General features: G+C 31.7%; 1 protein-coding gene across 12 annotated transcripts in view; it reads right to left on the reverse strand.

Moving 5' to 3' along the window:
• Positions 1-19444, reverse strand: part of LOC127725278 (perlucin-like protein) — a 216163-nt gene that overhangs the window by 160373 nt on the left and 36346 nt on the right. For 2 of the 12 annotated variants that reach the window (XM_052232161.1, XM_052232162.1), the window contains exons 2-4: positions 8725-8798; positions 8239-8326; positions 2953-3162 (exon numbers count right to left, since the gene is read on the reverse strand). The exons of 7 other annotated variants lie outside the window; for them this stretch is intronic. In XM_052232161.1, the coding sequence (XP_052088121.1) occupies positions 2953-3162; positions 8239-8326; positions 8725-8798 (372 nt within the window). Of the gene's footprint in view, positions 1-1584; positions 1675-2952; positions 3163-8238; positions 8327-8724; positions 8799-9144; positions 9426-10855; positions 10884-19444 lie in introns of those variants that run through there. 3 more of the 12 variants (XM_052232158.1, XM_052232157.1, XM_052232166.1) reach the window with 3 other exon arrangements.

Consider the following 19444-nt stretch of genomic DNA (forward strand, 5'->3'; position numbering starts at 1 on the left):
GTTGCCTTATAAATTGCTTGTTTTCATTTAAGCTGAACAAAAGCAAAATGCGGAAGATATCAAAGGGACATTCAAAACTCACAATTTGCGAAGAAAAAACTAAAAACGCCATGGTGAAATACGAAAGATAACGAAAAGACAAGCAAATACACAAAACACTTCATAAAATCTAAAGACTGAGTAACATGGACCCAACCAAAAATTCGAAGTGACCTGAGGTTTTCCTGAAGGGTTAGCAGTTCATAATCCACTAGTGTCGCCCGTAATAATGCTCATGGTAAGTAAACATTCGGTTATGTAATAATCGAATAAATGGAACCACATTTATTGCAAACAAAGTGTCTTTATGTAAATATCCGTCAACCTGCACGTTAATGAATAACAAAAAATACATAAACAAATAAATTAACGAAAACATTGGTACCATAACGAAACTGAAAGAGCCGAGAATATGAGACAGCAACCCAACGACAGAAATGACGAAAAGACATCAGGAAGGCAAAATGAATTGAGGACCTCAATGCTCTTCAATTTAGTATTTTAATTGGCCGATTTTTTTTTTATTTGTATACGGAACGCGTGTCTGGCGTACCAAATTATAGGCCCAATATATTTGATGTTTTTGTGTTATTTACAGTGAACAACAGAAATTATTCATACAATATGTCGTGGTCTTTATCGTTCCGAGGTGAATTTTAAATATTTACTCTGTATAAGTATAGAATGACGATGTATATTGATATATACGACTACGAATGCGTTGTATATTTTGTTTAAATAGCACAAGATTGGGCGCCTGCAAACATAGTTAACCTTGCGACATTCTCTATGTTCCTGTCCCTATCAGTATTGGTAACACATCTTCCTGTTTTGATATGTACAGCAACCCTTAAATTTGAATAACAACTACACACATAACAAAACAAAAACAAACAAACACAAAAGACAAAGAAGTCAAAGAATTCCCCATATTGTTTTTATCAATAGACATGACAAAGTTTTTATACGAGAAGTCATGTTCTAAGTCATCCCGAGTCTAGACAAGTTTTTACTTCATTAAAACAGACACACTTTGAAGGATATTTTATCAGCAACAACTTCCTTTATAAAAAGCTATGCTATATTCAAGACAACAACGAACTAGGAAACTCTCAAACTAAGGTTTCATACACCAATCCTCCTCCAGTTTATTCCCAATCAGTAAATTACAAAAGGTAGATATTAGAACTACATAGACCTCTAATGAAGGTGTTTACATCTTTGTCATTTGGTGTTTGGCGATAGTTGATTCATCGACAATTATACCACATCTACGTATTAATATCTCTAATATCGAATTTACAAAGAAAACATGTAAAAGTAAAAAGATACTAAAGAGGGGTAAAGAATGATTTCAATCACTGAAATCAAGCTCAAAGTGCTGCATCTGCTGATATGCAGTCTTAAGATCTAGTAGATAGACCAACACGTAACATGTGTCAAAAATAATATCTTCAAAACTGTCAAATAATTAACTAAACATTCCCGATGTGTTTGATTTTGCAATGTATATATTTGGATAAGAGCTGCAAATAGAAGACTATATTTTATTCTCATTTTATTCAACATGTATAGCAGTGTCCTTTCATGTTGTCTTCGTTCTTGTGTTTTCTCTTTAGTGGATCATTTAAAAACCTGAAAAGGAAACAATTTAAAAATATCAAGCGAAAAGTTTTATTCATTTCAAATGTATTTCACGAAATAACGTTTAAAAAGAACATAATTAGCAAGTCAAAAGAAATGTGAATATGCAAAAAGTTAAAATACATACAGGAATTATGAAAAATAAATTTGACATAATAAGAAGTGATTTCACTAGTAATCAAAAACATGGCTTGGCTTTCAACATGGTCTAATATGGGTAAATATCAATATTGTAGGCAAAGCTATAAGAGGTTTATAAAGTAAGTATGGATTTTTTATATTTTACATAGAAAACTAGTGGTACTAAGTCACTATTCAATAGTTCTTTGTCAAAGGTTTTATCATTTACAAATTTACGTCTGATGTAGAATTTTCGACCTTTTTTACTTTATGTGAATCAAGTATGCAATTAGTATTTGGATGGTTCGTGTTTAAAGCAAGACAACAAATGAAATAAATTATATAGGTTGAACATAAACAGCTTTTTATTCTTATGTTTCTTTTCTTTTGACCATAGTGTTGTTGAAGAATAAGTCATAGAAAAAAAGGATACACAATTACCTTAGAAAAAATACAACCAGTATTTATCCATAGAAATACATTTAAAAGCAACGGCTTTCGTGGCCATACTTTTGGCATTGCACAAGGTCATGATTTCTCAAACTGTTTATGACGTTTTAACATGAACGTATTGATATTTTAGTCTTAGAAGCATATACTTATTAATTTTAATTAGTTTTTAATTAATTTCGAGTACTTTGTGTCTTTAGTCATTTTGTTAGTTGTTTTTTTGGTTGATGTCTGTGATATTTGTTGATCGTTTATTGCTTTATAATAAATCAGATCGTTGGTTTTCTCATTTGAATTGTATATTTTGTCATGAATGGACCTTTTATAGTTTACTATATGGTATAGGTTTTGCTCATTGATGAAGGCACTAGTGTGACTTGTAGTGTCATATTACTCTGTCATTGGTCTCAAGTTGTTAGATGTCTCGTTGTTATTATTGCTATATCTTTTTATTTTAGATTTAAAGACAATACAATAAGTAGCTGAATGAATTAAATGCAAGGAACTTTGTTAAATTAACGATTTTCTGAAATATAACGTTACACAATAAAAGGTGAATTAAATTCTTAAATTTGTATTTAACGTCCTTCCCCTAAGCTAACACCATTATGTATAAATATCATGAATGAGAAGTCTATACAAGAAATTGCGTCAAATTGATTGTTGAATACATTTAAAAGAAAGAAAAAGAAAACTTACAGAAATTGCTTTCACAGATGTAGTATGTCTTGTAATGACAATCGTTATCAAACCAATTTGTGTTATTGCCAGCAAACAACACGCAATTTGTGTTAGTGCCTTTGGCACCGTAACCAGAATACCACGTTGTAAACGCAGCTTTCGATTGATCATACGTCCAGCGCCATGTACCTTCTTTAAGATCTATCAGTCCAATCCAATAATGAGAGCCTGCAAGGTGAATTGAAGCATATTGTTTAATTTCTAAATGTTATGACTTAGTTCCAGTTGTATTATGAGAATTAAGACGGTGGACAAAGTTGTTGCTAAGGACATATAGTACTCTCTACAAAAAGAATCGGTTATTTGTAATAGAAAAAGTTTTAAAACATTATAGGAAAATATACACAATACTAGAGAAACCTGACATGTCAGCAAAGGCCCCACTTGCACATTTTTATGAGAGGCAAAGAGACTAAAGCAAACAAAGCAAAGGTTGTCAATTTTCATTTTGACACCAGAAAATTCTGGACGACAATTAATGTGTTCTCAATGAATATATGCTTGGCTTTGAAATGTATTTTGGTGGGCATTTTTGTAAATGGTTTTAAACCAATAATTTTGACAAAGAAAATCATCTTGTAAAAGCAAATGATACATTTTACATTTAAATCCTAGCAAGAAATACGATTATCAGAATAAGAAAACTAAATTTTGGTTTGTAAAGCATTTTATGCCTTTGTTATATATCAATTTTTTGTGACATTCTACTACATGAAAATGCCTCTTAAATTTTGTGAATTTTAACGAAAAATAGGAGCAAAATTTCATCAAAATATAATATGCACATCTACACATTATGCACATCAACTGTGCAAAATTTCACTGGCCTCTTATGTAAGCTTTTGGAGCTTTTGCGCTTACAAAAGACATTTCTCCAAATTTGTGATTTCCGAAATCAACAAGCCAAATTTCACCAAAAAGTAAGTTGAGTTTCTATATAGTATGTACAACAACTGTACACATTTTCATTGGCCTCCTACCTAAACTGTTGGAACATTTGCGCTTACAAAAGACATTTGTGATTTTGTAACAAAAACTAACATTATTCCAAAATCAATTAGCCGAATTTCACAAAATAAAAAAACAACATGCACATCTATATATTATGAACAACAACTGTACAAAATTTCAATGGCCTCCTACCTATACTTTTGAAGTGTTTGCGCTCACATCAACTGTTGATCGGACAAAGTGAAAATATAGAGCTCCCACATCCTAGATGCGGGCTCTACAAATACAAAAACGGGAATAAATAATAATAATTTATATTTCTTTTTCTATAAATCGAGGGGGGAATTATTGCACCAAGAAACAATTTTTTTATACATTGCTTATTAAAGAGTTTTCATAGCATAACATTCAGGTACTAAACGCGGAATGTCTGCTCTAAATGTAAACATATAAAGTTATCTTTACAGTTTTCAAATTTAAATTACAATTATAGGTACATAATAAGTGAAAATTGGATATCGCTTGATATCAACTAGTGTTATTTTATTTCAGTATAGTAATAAACAAGCCTTATATTGTTTTTGGTTGAAAATTAATGATGTGTAATATTGTCTTATTTTTTATATTTGAACTCCATTAAAGAATTTGGACTTTGTCAATTCGATTATTTTTATTGTATATTGGAATACCGAACTTTGAGATAGATTCCCATCAATTAAATCAAATCAAATATCTTATATATTGGTACCATAATGTCTAAACGGATGTTACAAATTCGTGCTACAATAACAGCCTACCACAAATACAAAAGCTAGTTTCCCTAGCTTTAATATCATCCCCAAAGACGGGATCCCACTCAAAGCCATTTTGGCAATGTCTATCAAATTCTTTATTGATAAATGTATAGCATGGGGAAATTTTGAATTAATTATTTCCGTGTCCCTGCAATATGAATTAAGATGTCTTTAACTAATGTTTAGTTAAAACATAATTCATTATTTAAAAAGATCATACATTTCACAATTGATAAAATTGCTTCTGTGACTTATTTGAAAACATGGATCCTCTAATCTGCAATTTATATCGTATCGTTTTGGAGTGAAGATGTGACAATAAACGTCAAAGGTAAATTGCAGGACATTAACAGTTGGTAGATTAGGTTTAGCTAGCTATAAAACCAGGTTTAATCCACCATTTTATACATAAGAAAATGCCTGTACCAAGTCAGGAATATGATAGTTGTTGTTCATTCGTTTGATGTGTTTGAGCTTTTGATTTTCCCATTTGATATTGGACTTTCCGTTTTGAATTTTCTTCGGAGTTCAGTATTTTTGTGATTTTACTTTTTAATATTGTAGGCAAATTTTGGAGCGTCTTTTTACCACAGAACACCACAGAATATCACAGAACACCACAGAACACTCAAAATATACAACAGAACTACACACATTACAATAAAACTACTGAAATATACCACAGAACATTAAAATTACTTTATAAAATGCAAATCTAATAATTCAGAATTACATTATTTCTTAAATTCGGGTTACACCAATGACATGACGATTGACTGGATGAGATAAAAATGATCATATAACTTTTTTGTTATTTGGCAATTTTTTTTACATTTGGAGACCTTTGAAACACTAAACAAATGCATTGTAATAATGAAATTCTAAAATAAACATTTAAAAAAATGGTTTTGAGCAAAAAAATTTTACCGCACGATCAATATGATCCAATAAACGCTTTGAATATATTGAACTGATCGATAAAAAGTGTTAAAATCTCTTTTGTTTTACAATATTCTTTCGTGAAATTAAGAAATCTGCGAGTTTATTAAATATGTTGTTTAACAATAAAAACTTTGTATAAATAAAACATGTTTTTTTTACAAAAAAAGTTGATCTGACGGATTTGACCAGCGAGTATTACGATACGAAAAATATTGATCTGATCGATAGAAAGTGCTAATATTCTAATATCGCTTTTTCTTTTAACATTTTTTCATTAGATTAAGAAATCTGCGAGATTAATGAATATTTTATATGAAGATATAACCTTTGTAGTAAAAAAAATGTTGTTCTGTGGTATTCTGTGGTGTTCTGTGGTAAAAAGACGCTCCCGGCAAATTTCGACATACTTGTACTCGTTACGTTCTGAAGAATAAAGCCTTACAACCCAAATTTCTTCTAGTTTCTAAAGATCGTACTAACAAATTTGTTATTTTCCGACGATGTGAATGTATTTACCAGATTTAACTTTGTCATACACGTTTTACATTATTTTAACTTAACCCATTTCTCTGACGTCAGTCTATTGTTCTTACAATAGATTATTTTTCAAGAATCCACTGACCACTTCGTTAACTTAAGATAACTTATTTTGTAACTTTAAACTTTTAACTTACGATTTTTTATCCTCTCAAAAACGAGTGGCATATGAAGGGTTCGAACTCGCGCGTATTTTCTTCATAATCAGTAGAGTCTTCAGTCTATGCATGATACCACTATACTACGATTGCTGACATAAATCAATATTTAAATAACACTCATAAAGAGCACAACTGTCAATACATGTCAATAAACTGTATGTCTGTCTCAGAGATAATTCGCTTTTGTTATCTAATAAAATATATATACTATGTCTGGATTTGTTCATGTTCTTTTCAAATTTATTTCAATTGTTTTATTTTGGGCGTTATTTTTTAAGGAAGATTATGTTCTACATTTGAACGTTCTTGATTATAGTTATATAGCAGTATGGAAATATCTTAAAACAGAGTTTATTCACGATGTCAGGTTTGAACATTGGTCGATTTTCAACATCGTTATAATGAACCGATGGGTCTTTGTACGATTGTGGCTATTACACACTAGTTCTAAACACTAGAGAATCAAGGAATTGTATATATAAGTGCAATTCTTTGATAAAATAAACATTCATATGCCCATTACACTTGTCACTTTTAACGTACAAGGACTTTTCCTTTTTATCATAGCAAATACTTACTTATGGTTTTAGTCTTATAATGATATCGTACTATCAATATTTTGTTCTTTGTTTGATTATAAATGGTCCAAATATACATCACGTCAACATTGAACGGACTCTAATTTGAATAAAGTGTGATATATAAGCTACGACCGTAAAACTACTTCTTTGATTGTAAAACCAGAAACAAAATCATCGCCTTTAAATGAAAATGAAGTATATAATACCTCTAAGATTAAAACAATATTTTTGTTGAGAAAAAAATTACAATGAAAAAATTTCAATTCGGGTACAAGGTTTGAACTTGGCACTGTTAATGTCACAGTTATGTTTTTCAGTACCAACGACTAGACGATCACGGCTATGAACAGCTTGAATGTAAAAGTAAAAAAATTACATAATTATACATTGAACATCTGTAGCAAGAGCAATTCTGCTTGAGATTCAGAATGCGTACCACAGATAATACTAGTTTATTGACTGGTTTACGATGGATGCCAAATGTAATAACGTTAAAAATAATCTAAACTTAATGAAAGGGAAACAGTTTAAACAAAATTCATGTATAATTGTTCAAAAAAAGACCTTAAGCAATTATTTTATTTATTTCGGAAAACATCATTAACTGGAGCATCATGACATTGTAGTATTATGGCAACTACGCTAAATATATGTATTTGACTTAATTTAGTACGGTTAAATTGTAGACAATCCTTAATCAGCTGTCAACAATAGCAGATTGCTAAATACTATATATGTAAAGTTCAAAGTTTCCAAATTTTGGTAATTACAATTTTTCAACTATTCAAAAAGAGATAAATAAATTCTGTATATTTATATATGTCTTTTTGAATAAATCATAAATACCAAAATCTATATAATTTAGATACTTTGTAATGATAAAGCATTAAATGAAATATAAATATACAAGTATGAAATCTGGTAATAAAAAGGGGAGCTAACAACCCATTTAAGTTATATTAAACGTATGTTAACTTAAATATAGACGTGAACCGTGTGGATATAATCATTTCCAGCTATTATAAAATAAAAAAGACAAAATACGAAATTATTTTTATGAAATTCCGTTGATTCATTGTCAAAACATAAAACAGACAGTCGTTTTACTAGAAATGGGTTAAGCTAGAGAATTGATAAGAAGTAGTGGATTCGGAAACGATAATCAACTTGCGACTAAAGTCGCTCGTTGATTATCGTTTACGAATCCACTACTTCTTATCAATTCTCTACTACTGAACATAAGTGGTTTCCAATTATGACGTCAGAAGTAATACTCACTACTGCGTGCTCTGTTTGCTGCAATGTTGCTGTTTTCTTCTTTGTCATCGATTTTGACAATATATCCTCCTATTTCTCTACATTTCCTCTGTTCAAGAATAAATTTTGGTAGTTTAAGTAAATATTGATTAAGGCATTAAACAAACTATATGCGTTGAAATGTGTATTAATCGTTATTTAAACCTAGTGTAAACTGCTGTGTTTTTATCATTCAGTTGATATCGATTGTCCTTTGTAGAGGAATGCACGAAACATCAACCTATGAGATGGAATTCCCAAATAGTATAAAAGAGAGGCGAAAGATACCAAAGGGAATTCATAAGTCGAAAATAAACTGACAACGCCATGGCTAAAAAAGAAAAAGACGAACAGACAAAATGTAGTACACAAAACACAACATAGAAAACTAAAGACTGAGCATTTAACTGCTGGCTGTTTTATGACAAATAACGAATATTTGTAGTTACATGTATGATATCAACTCACTTCAGCCGTAAACCAGTCTGCTGGGTCGGAACTGTAATAGTAACAGTGGCCGTTATATTTATGCCATTTTGTTTCTGAAACGAATACAAACATGTATCGGGTTCATTTAAAGTTATTGTTTAAAATATGAGCAGTTGTAATTTGGTTCAAGATCCATATCATTGCTTTAAGATTCCAACTCAATGTGTGAAAATCACAGATATCAATAGGAGAGGGAACAAACAGCATCATGAGTTATTAAAAGACTGAAACATTTATTATTACGTCATTTTAGGTCTCTCAGTAAATTTTTGGAATTATCCACTGCCGTACAGTCTGCAGTAATGTTCAGACAATTAGCTTTGCATGAATAAAATACCTCTTCCTGCAAGGACTTAAACTTTCAACTTTGAGACAACAGCTTTTCTTGTATGTACTTACTACGAAAATCTTTTCCAAGGACCTTAAAATCAGTGTCAAGTTTCTTTATCTTTTGTCCCATAGTGTTAATAGTTTCTTTAAACATGTCTAGTGTCTTTTTATTGTCGTTTTCAAGTTTGTTGAGAACTTTTCCAATATTTTCCTGTACATCTGTCAAGGCTTGTCTTGATTTATCAAAGTCATCCTTAGACTCATTAGAAAGACAAGTTTGACCAAATGTATGGTTGACGACGACTACCAGCAAAGTAAACTGAACTACGAACAGCATATTGTGGAACAAACTACAAAAAGAACATAATCATTTATGTATTCATTTTTATCTAAACAAGTATATGCATTGATAATTATTTATTTATTCGTGTATTCTGGTGTTATGATAGGCTATAAAAGTTTATAGGATACATAATAATTGTAAGTTACTAACCTGCTAGGACCAGTTTAATGTTCCATCGTTATATGTCAGATTGTACATTTGCATTATATGTTAGAAGGCATGTCGCGTAGCTTGCTTTGTTTTCCTGATCTACTATCAACTTTTGTAAGAAGAATTATCCATTTATATAACACGTATAGTTTAAACATATTATTTTTACGCATAGTAAAATGCATTGTACATAAGTAAATTATACTGGTAAAGTCCGCTCAGAAATACAGTATATAACAATACAATGTGAATAAAAAATATTATGAGCACGCACTATTTCGAAATATATAATATTTTACGAGTCTAGATATTGAAAAAGGATGACACGAATAAAAAAGATATATGAGGAAAGATAAAAATATAATAAATAACAAACAAATCATCAAACATCACTGTATCGTTTATTTTAGTGTCGTTGGAACACAAACACGAATATAAGGAGATGTGGGATATGCGTCAGTTAGACAGCTACTCGACGACAAAAAATAATCAAAAGGCATTTAGATGGCAGCATACAGTCAGGTGTGAATACAATATGTCAAGATCTTAGTCGTCCCAAATCTATAACGTTATGAATACATTCAACAATACAATCATTTGTCATCAACACCAATTTCTCTCATTCACAAAAACATTAGAAAAACCAATGACGAGCTTCCAGTCCAGAATATGCATATGTCGCTGGGTTTAACATCGCTTTTGTACCCTTCCCATCAGTTGAATTACAAAGGGTCCATACAAACACCCACTATAAAAGCAGTAACAGGAAAGCCGTTACTCTCAAATAACAGCATCACAGATAACAAAAACACCGCCAAAAACAATAGTTAACAATATAAAACTGTACCAAAGAATGTTGCATTTCCTAAAAAAACAGCTCAAATGAAAATGTACTATTCTATAGTCTATAGTCGCACCTTTAGGGAAAAATATTTTCAACGTTCTTTCAATCAGCTTTAAACTTTTCATTCGTTTCTCGAAAAACAAAGATATGGAAATTTTTCCAACGGTAATAACTAGTAAGATTTATTAATGGCCGGAGATTATTTAACATCAAAATGTTTCATGTCTACAATTGAAGTAAAATATAACCAAGGTATTTTGTATGATATATTCGATTTAATTTTAGTACACAGAAGTTTCCCTTTGGATAAAGAAAGAATAATTAGGTATTGCACCAAAAAAAATAAAGTTTTATATCCAGCTTATAATATATTTCTGATAAAAATTTTATTTATCCGATAAATATATAAATGTTTTTAGAGAATTGTATTGCAAAACTCTTACCGTTTGGTTTTTTTGTGCTAAAATCCTCTGATACAGAATATTTTTGAAACGTAAACCATATATTTATGTATAATAATAAACTGCGCATTTCAAAATAAGTACGACAGCTGAGACACGCTCTTGCTGACCTTTACAATATAGGAAGATTTTTTTTCGTTTTAAGTATCATTTTATAAAATTTGAAGTCGAATAGATTTATGAACAAATTTAACAGAGACTAAAAACATCTGCTATCAACATCAAGTTCTCTAAATAGAAAAAAAGAAATAGTTTTATTGAGGAATGAAATATTAATACATTTTCCAACTTTATTTACATTAAATGACTGTTTGTTTTTTGTACTCTATAAAGTACAATATTGTACAGAGAGTTTTTGTATTATTTCTAACGAAATATCAAAACTCTGTAAACTTCATTTATATATCTTTCCATCCGCAAGATTCGAACTCTATGTAGGGATAAGCTTAACAGGACAGTTCTTTGCCGGCTTAAACCTTGGCTGGTAAAAAATGAAAACAACACGTTATAAATTGCAAACGTCCGAAGCGCTTTTCTCGATTTACCTTCATCATAAACGCTCATAAATGATTTCAGGTAATTGAATAAAAAGGACATAAATAGCCAAATCCATCTATACCACAGTATATAATTTAAGAAGCATGGAACTCTTATTAGAGATTTCTAATTTAATTGACATTACTCGACATAACCAACCTATCTGACCGTATCTCGGCCTATTGCATTAAAGGATGACGGAGGGGAGCATACACTGCATACATTTTTGGCTTGTTGAATACACATACCTTGTTGGAATAGATGCTATTTAAAAATTAGCACAAACTACTATTTTAATTCTTTACATATTTTGTTATTAAATTTGGGATGATTTCATTGACAACAACCTTTAGAGGAATAATTAATTCAGTTACCGGTGATCAAATACACCGATCATTACTTCGTCATTTCACTTGACCCATATATTTATCTCTCAAACGATGAATTCTTAAAGCTACTGAATCAAAATTAAGTTTGAAAAAATAAAAATAATGGAATCTGAAGCGAGATCATATTCTCATTTTTGATTTAAAAGTTATAAGATTAAAACAAGAGTTTCAAACACACCGGAATGTAAAAGGTGTACACGACTTGGTTCTTCTTCTTCTTCTTTTGTTTTAGCATACTTCTTTAATTTATTTTAAGATACTTTTGTCAGAGGTAAAAATTCAGATCACTGATGCATCTTTCTGATGGTACTTTGTCACCTTTCCGTAGAATTTTATCAAATGGAGGACGCATCTTCAAGAACAAATATGATTAAACTTTACTGGATCAGTTATTTTTTTATATCTTTTCTTTAATTATAATGATGCATGGATTATAGGAAGAGCCCGTACAAACGTATGCGTTATTTAACGTCATTGCTCTTAAATTGTTGTTCTAAAATGTTTGACGTTTAACTTATACAAATACGTATGAAAGACGGACATGTAAGGAATATTTTTTTGCAGTTTTGTTAAGTAGGATTATGATTTTATTTTTGTGACCAACTTATGATAGCAAGGGGATATTATATTTACTGGTCTGTGCATCCGTCCTAAAACGTTTAAAATTATATACCAAATTAGAGTTTGACCGTATTAAGCGGTGCACTGAACATGGAAATATGATCATGTGAAGAGGCACGGTGTCTTAAGTCCACACATTCTTGTTGCAAATGTTTTGATTAATACACGTACATGTATATGTATCTTCCATATGCATAACTGTCTCTTTGTCGCCTCAACAGTAACCCCTCAAAGTCGATCAGGGGAATAGAAATATGGTCACTATTTTTCTTGTTCCGATCGGCAGTTAAACCAATGCCAAAGTGGGGAGTCCGTTTGGTAGTGCGGGATGTACAAGTACGCAGTCCCGTTCGGTCAGAGCGGGGACGTTAAATCCGATGCCTCTTGTAAAGAGAATGCCACGCTCTCTACACGTTAATTTTGCATGAAATATTTGCCACTGGACGTTAAGCAATCAACTATCAATCAATCGACAGTAGCGTAACGAATTTTATTTCTGGTGAGGCAAATGATTTGAATCTTGGCAGTCAAAGCCTCACCTTGGTTAAAAGACGTCAATGCCAATAGGGAGTGGACGGTTAATCAAAAATATGAATCGCAAAATAGGTGTTGGTGATCATACTCTTGATAGGTCACACACTGGCAAACAGACCCTGTCTAGGAAAAATTCAGATTTGTGGAATTTTATCATGAAATAATATTTCTAGTGCGCATTAAATCAATATATTTCAATAAAACTGCTGGTTAAAGGTTTATTTCTCAGTATTCAGTTACAGACAGGTCCTGATCAAAACAAAAATAATTGACAGAATCATATGTATGACATCCTCTAAAATTGTTTTGTACAGATTTTGGGGTATTAATAGTTTAAGATCCACTATGTCTTTTAACTTTATACGTTTCGCTTTTGTCAAAATGTATGGATGATAATAACTGGGTGAACTATGCAGTCTTGCTTAAATTAACCAAGGAAGAAGAGTACTACCTAAAATGTAGGAATGCCAAGTGTCTGTTGAAAACTTTGTCCACCAAAAGTAACAAGTTCGTTGTCAAAAAAAAATCAAGCATCATATCAGTTTCGCAGTCATGGCCTCTTGTTTGAATCAGTTTTTTGCGAGGTATACCTTGTCTGTTACTCAAAAAGAAATTTTCATCTACCTTGTTCATTTTATGAAAGAAAGTGTTCAAGACGCAAATAATGAGGAATGAGTGAGTAAAGCTGTCAATGTTTTGAACCGTCGTCACTCAGTTTACTTTATACTATGACGGACATGGTATATAATTCTCTTTATATCTCTTTTTTAATGGTAAAAAATTTAGTGAGGCAGTTGCCTCATTGCGTCAATGAAAGCTACACCACAGCTCGAGTGCGGGAAGTCTTGGGCTCGATCCTCGCCCGTTTCAAATCGAAGATTGACTACCTCTCTGCGAAGCACGCAATATTTAGGAGTTAGAGCAAGGATTGGTCGGTCCGGGGTCAAAATCATGTGTCCGGGTAGGATGACATGTCTTCCTCCGTATAATACAAAGTCTGGTTCATATTCATCTTCTCGTCCTAAATATGCGTATATGTAAAATACATATGCAACGAACACTTATATATATGACCCTACTTCCTATTAATACTCCTATTTGTTTGTTCCACTTCTAACGTTGCCTATATCCCCCCTTTTTCAAAATCCTGGATCCGCATCTGGCAACGAAATCTTATTATATTATGTTGTTCAATGTTACTTACCTTACTCATTTCCGTTAATGATTTATTCAGTAAAATGAATTCGGTGACCCCCTTTTTAATTAAAATACTATAAGTTAATTTACTTCAAGGTATATAAAAAGAATTGCCTGGAAATGTCTTTTGTATTCAGACTCCGATAGCATTCCTGTTAAACAAATTAATACAGAACAAATCTAATCGAACACATCTTAATTCTAAAAAACAACATATATAGGGAATTTTTTTATCAATACATTTTATAAATAAATAATTGATAAATACTTTTGTTTAGAAATTAAATAGAACCGATAGTAAAATAATTGTCATAATCAAACCCATGAAAGATAACTCAAATCGTACGTATGATAGGTATGGGATACGTGTGTTTATACGTGATCTTATGTCAGTGAAAATAAAGGCGGGAATCTGGAAAACCACGTGATAAATAAAAATGCAAGATTTCTATAATTTTTCGTCATGATAAAATTATTTTATAAATTCCAGTGTGTGATTGAAAAAGTCTTGGAATAGATTGTTTAAACTTGAGCGACGTATTTAATCAAATGCAATGGTTGGCAATAACCAGTCCCATTAGGTCTGTACGTCGAGTTACGCACGTATGTCATTTTATTGGAAATCTCTATTGGTACATACTTAACTACTCTAAGTAATATTTCCTTCATTATCCAGTCGAAGCAACGGGTATACAAGGCTTTTGCATCATGTATACTTCTAATTAAATTAAACCCAACAAAGTCAACTATCATTTTTGTACTGGTCCTATGTTTCGGGATGTAAGCTGCTTGTACTCCACCATTGGCACACGTCCTGATGATCATAACGACAATTAGTACAACAATAAAGATTAAGTACGTATAGCCTTCAGAAAGGACCATAACCATAGCGTATATAAGTTATAAAGATCCTCGACATGACAAAATGTAAAAATTTGAAACGATAAAACATATATACAGTAATAAATGACAACCACTGAATACAAGTTCTGATGTAGGACAGGCATACATAGAATGTGAAGAGGTTAATCATGTTTGTGAGCTCACAGCCCTCTTCTAACATGGTAAAAGTTATGTAACAGCACGTAATAAGAATATACTGTAAAAACCAGTTACAAAATATTTGACTCACCAGCCATAAGTTAATATATAAAAAAACAAAAAAAAAACAGAATCGTTTCGTAGCTTCGATAAATATGGTCATCGATGATATAGATATTACTTTACGTTCAACCATGTCATGGTGGTGTTCATAAATATTTCGGTGAGATTACTCTAGCTTCATCTTTTTGAATCCTTGGTTTAATAGTTCCCGTCTAATCGGCAATCCTCTATTTAGCACATCGTTCCTGAAAAAACTGCGAGATAAATACTCAGATGTTGCTGGAAAGTTTAAACATAGAAATAGAAAGTTTTATTTGGTGTTCATGCATTAGCAAAACATTATCGCAAACAGCATCTGCATGGCATTACTTTGATAAACGAACAATTTTTATTTTCTATATATACGTATAGATTATTGGGTTTTCTGCACATTGATATCACAAAATGTCTGCCGCGAGCCACAATGTGAACCATTTCGGAGAGCGAACGAGCAAAAATCTCCCGAATGTGTCGAGCGGCTGATATTTTACTGTATCTGTACGCAGAAAACCCGATAGCATTGTGGCGTCGATGATAACTTCTCCACAGACATTGTGACGTTGTTGATATTTCCTGCCAGGTTTGAAAAGGCGTGATACGAAAATTACGGAGCAAACAGAGCAGGGTAATAAGGGCGAAGGGAATGACGATAATCAAGAACACAAAAAAAGACTTAGGAGCTTATTGTTCAGTGGTTGTCGTTTTTTGGTGTGGTTCATAAGTGTTTCTCGTTTCTCGTTTTTTATATAGATTAGACCGTTGGTTTTCCTGTTTGAACTGTTTTACACCAGTCTTTTTGGGACCCTTTATATCTTGCTGTTCGTTGTGAGCCATTGCTCCGTGTTGAAGGCCATACTTTAACCTATAATTGTTTACTTTTTACACATTGGCACTCATACGATATCTTCTCGTTTTTGTGCAGTCTAAAATCCAATGATCAGACGCTTAAACGAAGAAAAACAATGCAGACATATTGCTTTAATGTTGGAAAAATACAAATCATAAAAAAGGTAAAGTAAAACATCAATAAGGACTATACGACATGTTAATCTCATTGACAAGAAGAAAGTTGATGAGATACCGAAGAACAGACAACGCCATGGGAAAAATCATAACGACCAATAATAGTGCATAAAAAGCTACACAGAGAAATAAAACTCGATTTGACATAATCGGTCATCTCATTACCAGAATCTATGACAAATGAGACGATTTTAATTTTGAAATTATAAATTTCCTCCACCTTAGCAGGAATATACCAACTTCACTTGCATATGGGATATACATTTCCCAACTCATTCGGTATCCAAGAGCTTGCAGCTGCTACTCAGACTTTATTAAACGCCACAAGTGTCTGAGCAGAAAGTTGATGAACAAGGGTTATGTCAAAGAACGTCTCGTTATTTTTCTATAAAAGTTCATCGGGAGATACCAAGACCTTGTTGATAAATATTCCGTATCAACTTTACAAATAATACATGATGGTCTTGAAGTATAATTTCATGGTACTGACGTTGTTTATCATCTTAATACATGTTATAGTGTTCCTTTTATTTGTCTTTGTATATTTTTAACCTTTACTGTTTAGTCCGTTTTTGGTAATATCTGTTTGACGTGGCTCAGTATTTATACATCCCGCCATTGTGTTATTGTACTTTGTTCAGTTTTTGTATTCTTGTCTTTCATTTTTGCTTATGTACTTGATGTGCTTTAGAAATATATTTCCTTGTACATTTAATGTAGCAAGACTGTGCTCATCAAAGATGATACTACGAATGTGGTACACTTCGATAGAGTGCCTACAAATACAGCCTGTCCATTGAACAATAATTTTTGAAAACAACAAATTTTGGCTTTCTAAAGCTGGCATCTTTTCAAAAATCCGGAAGATCATAAACAAAAGTATTCTTTACCATTTTGTGAACTATGTGTAAGATAGAGAGAACCATTGATTTTAGTTAGTATGAATCTATCTCAGAATATTCAACGTACGAGAAGAGTAACTTTGTGCATTTATATATAATTTTCAAGTTCTCGTCTTTTGCAATTTTCTTAACTTCTGACTTCTTGTAAGAAGTAAGCCTGCAAAGATTTTTTTCTGTTACAAATTGAAGTACTACACGGTTTAAGAACAATGTGACGACCATTTTTTTTTTATCAATAAAGGATTGGATAATGAGATGGTGGAGAGTATTTCAGAAAATATATATAAAGGGAAATGGCAACATGTCATCATATCTACACAAATGTTCACATTTTCATTGTCTATAGTCTTGGTGATATCGGAACGTTGAAACACTATTTCTTCTCAAGTTGAGCATTGTTTTCGTTTTCAGATAAAGTTAGGTTTCTGACGGTGTGAAAAAACTAAGTTAAGTTTCCCTTTTACTACGGCGTCCTGGTATGTCAAAGTTCCATACTCAACTTTATATACAGGAACTAATGAAACCGCCTGTATCAGATACGCATTAAAGCTCAGAATCGATATCGATATCGATATCTCAAATCCCTTCTCCGATGTTTATTCCATCCCAGAGCTATGCCATCTTCTTTTTTGTTGTAGCTCGACGTTTGCATATCCCGGTATACATCCTTTTTGTATTTGCACTGATACAGGCGTTGACAACTCTCTCACGAATACCATTCGAATTTATCCGGGTTCTTGACCTTAGTGTGCTCAAAATAACTTCCAGCATTGACAGTTTCAAAAACCGTAAAACTTGGATTGAGTGCTTTGATAGTTGTAGGTATAAAATCTTTTACAATCTGAATTATAAAGCTTTCACTCTTCTGTACTTCATTTTTAAGTAATTGAAATGTGCACTGCTGGTCATGAAGATTGTGGATGTATATATCTAAAGATGACATATCTGAAAGAAAACAATTCAGTTTTAAATGGTGTAGAATAACTAGTTTCTGTTTACTGTTTAATTTATAGATAATGCATATTTTAAGGTTTTTATTGTCGTATAACACACAGAAGGGTGTCAGGATTGATCAAATGAAAGGCCGACCGTAGGGAGGTCTTTCTTTCGGCAATCCTGAGAACCCGAGGTGTGTTATACGACAAGAAAAACCATAACATATGCATTATCTGACTTATATGACGTAAAAAATATTATTTTCTGCAAAGATTTGCAGGATTTTCATCCTTTTTACCGACAACACTAAAGTGGAATATTCCTTTCTGATGCGTTCAGGTTTTAATACGCCCTACGGCTTATGTGTAATGTAAAATAAAACTCACTAATTAATCTAGATAAAAACGTTAGCAATCATTATCCAGCTACAATAGAAATATCACAGAAGCTGCATGAAGCAAGACGCAAATGAAATGTTACGGTGTATGAAAAATACAAGTCACTTTGTAAGTAATTTATTGTATCACTTAGTTTCTGGAAGGGGGAACCTATATCTTTTTTCTTTTTCATGACATTTTCATCGCGGAAAAACAGATGATTTTTTCAACAATTTTTAACGAACTCTTCAGAGTAATTGTTTTTTTTTCACTTTTGAATGGCAATATATTTTTTTTAAACAGATACCTTAGTCAGAATTAAATCGTATACCCTCCCCCTCTCCGCCCCATCATAAAGTAAGTGGCTGTTATTATATAGAAATTAGCAATATTTGGTCAATTGATCATTTCATAGAGTAAAAGCTTGTTTTTAAAGAGTTATGGAAAGTTTTGAATTATTAAATTCATCTCAAATAATGTCCCTTTATTGTAGCGATAAATTAACAAAACTTCACAATATTTGTTTCGAAAGTTAAAATATGCGATTTTTTGTATAACAAACAGAGGACAGGATTATTTGTGCCTTAATCAACAACACACGATAACTATCAAACGAATTAAATGTTTAAGTAAATAATAGATTGCATTTTAATCAAGAAAAATAATGACCTTACACCTTGCCTTGAAGCAAATTGATTCTTCAACAGAGAGACCTGTCGTTCTGAAAGAAAATAACTTCACATAGGTATATAAATGCAAATACAGTCTTCAGATAGTATGTTGACCTCTAGGTGTCTTTATGCTATTTGTTATCTTACAAACCTTTTCGTGCATTTTTCATTGTTATTCAACGCAAAATAAGTATATATGATACCTGGGACAATCTAATTATATAAAGGATTTCTTTTGTTT

Source organism: Mytilus californianus, unplaced genomic scaffold (genome assembly GCF_021869535.1).
Source record: "Mytilus californianus isolate M0D057914Y unplaced genomic scaffold, xbMytCali1.0.p SCAF_15, whole genome shotgun sequence".
NCBI classification, from domain to species: domain Eukaryota; kingdom Metazoa; phylum Mollusca; class Bivalvia; order Mytilida; family Mytilidae; genus Mytilus; species Mytilus californianus.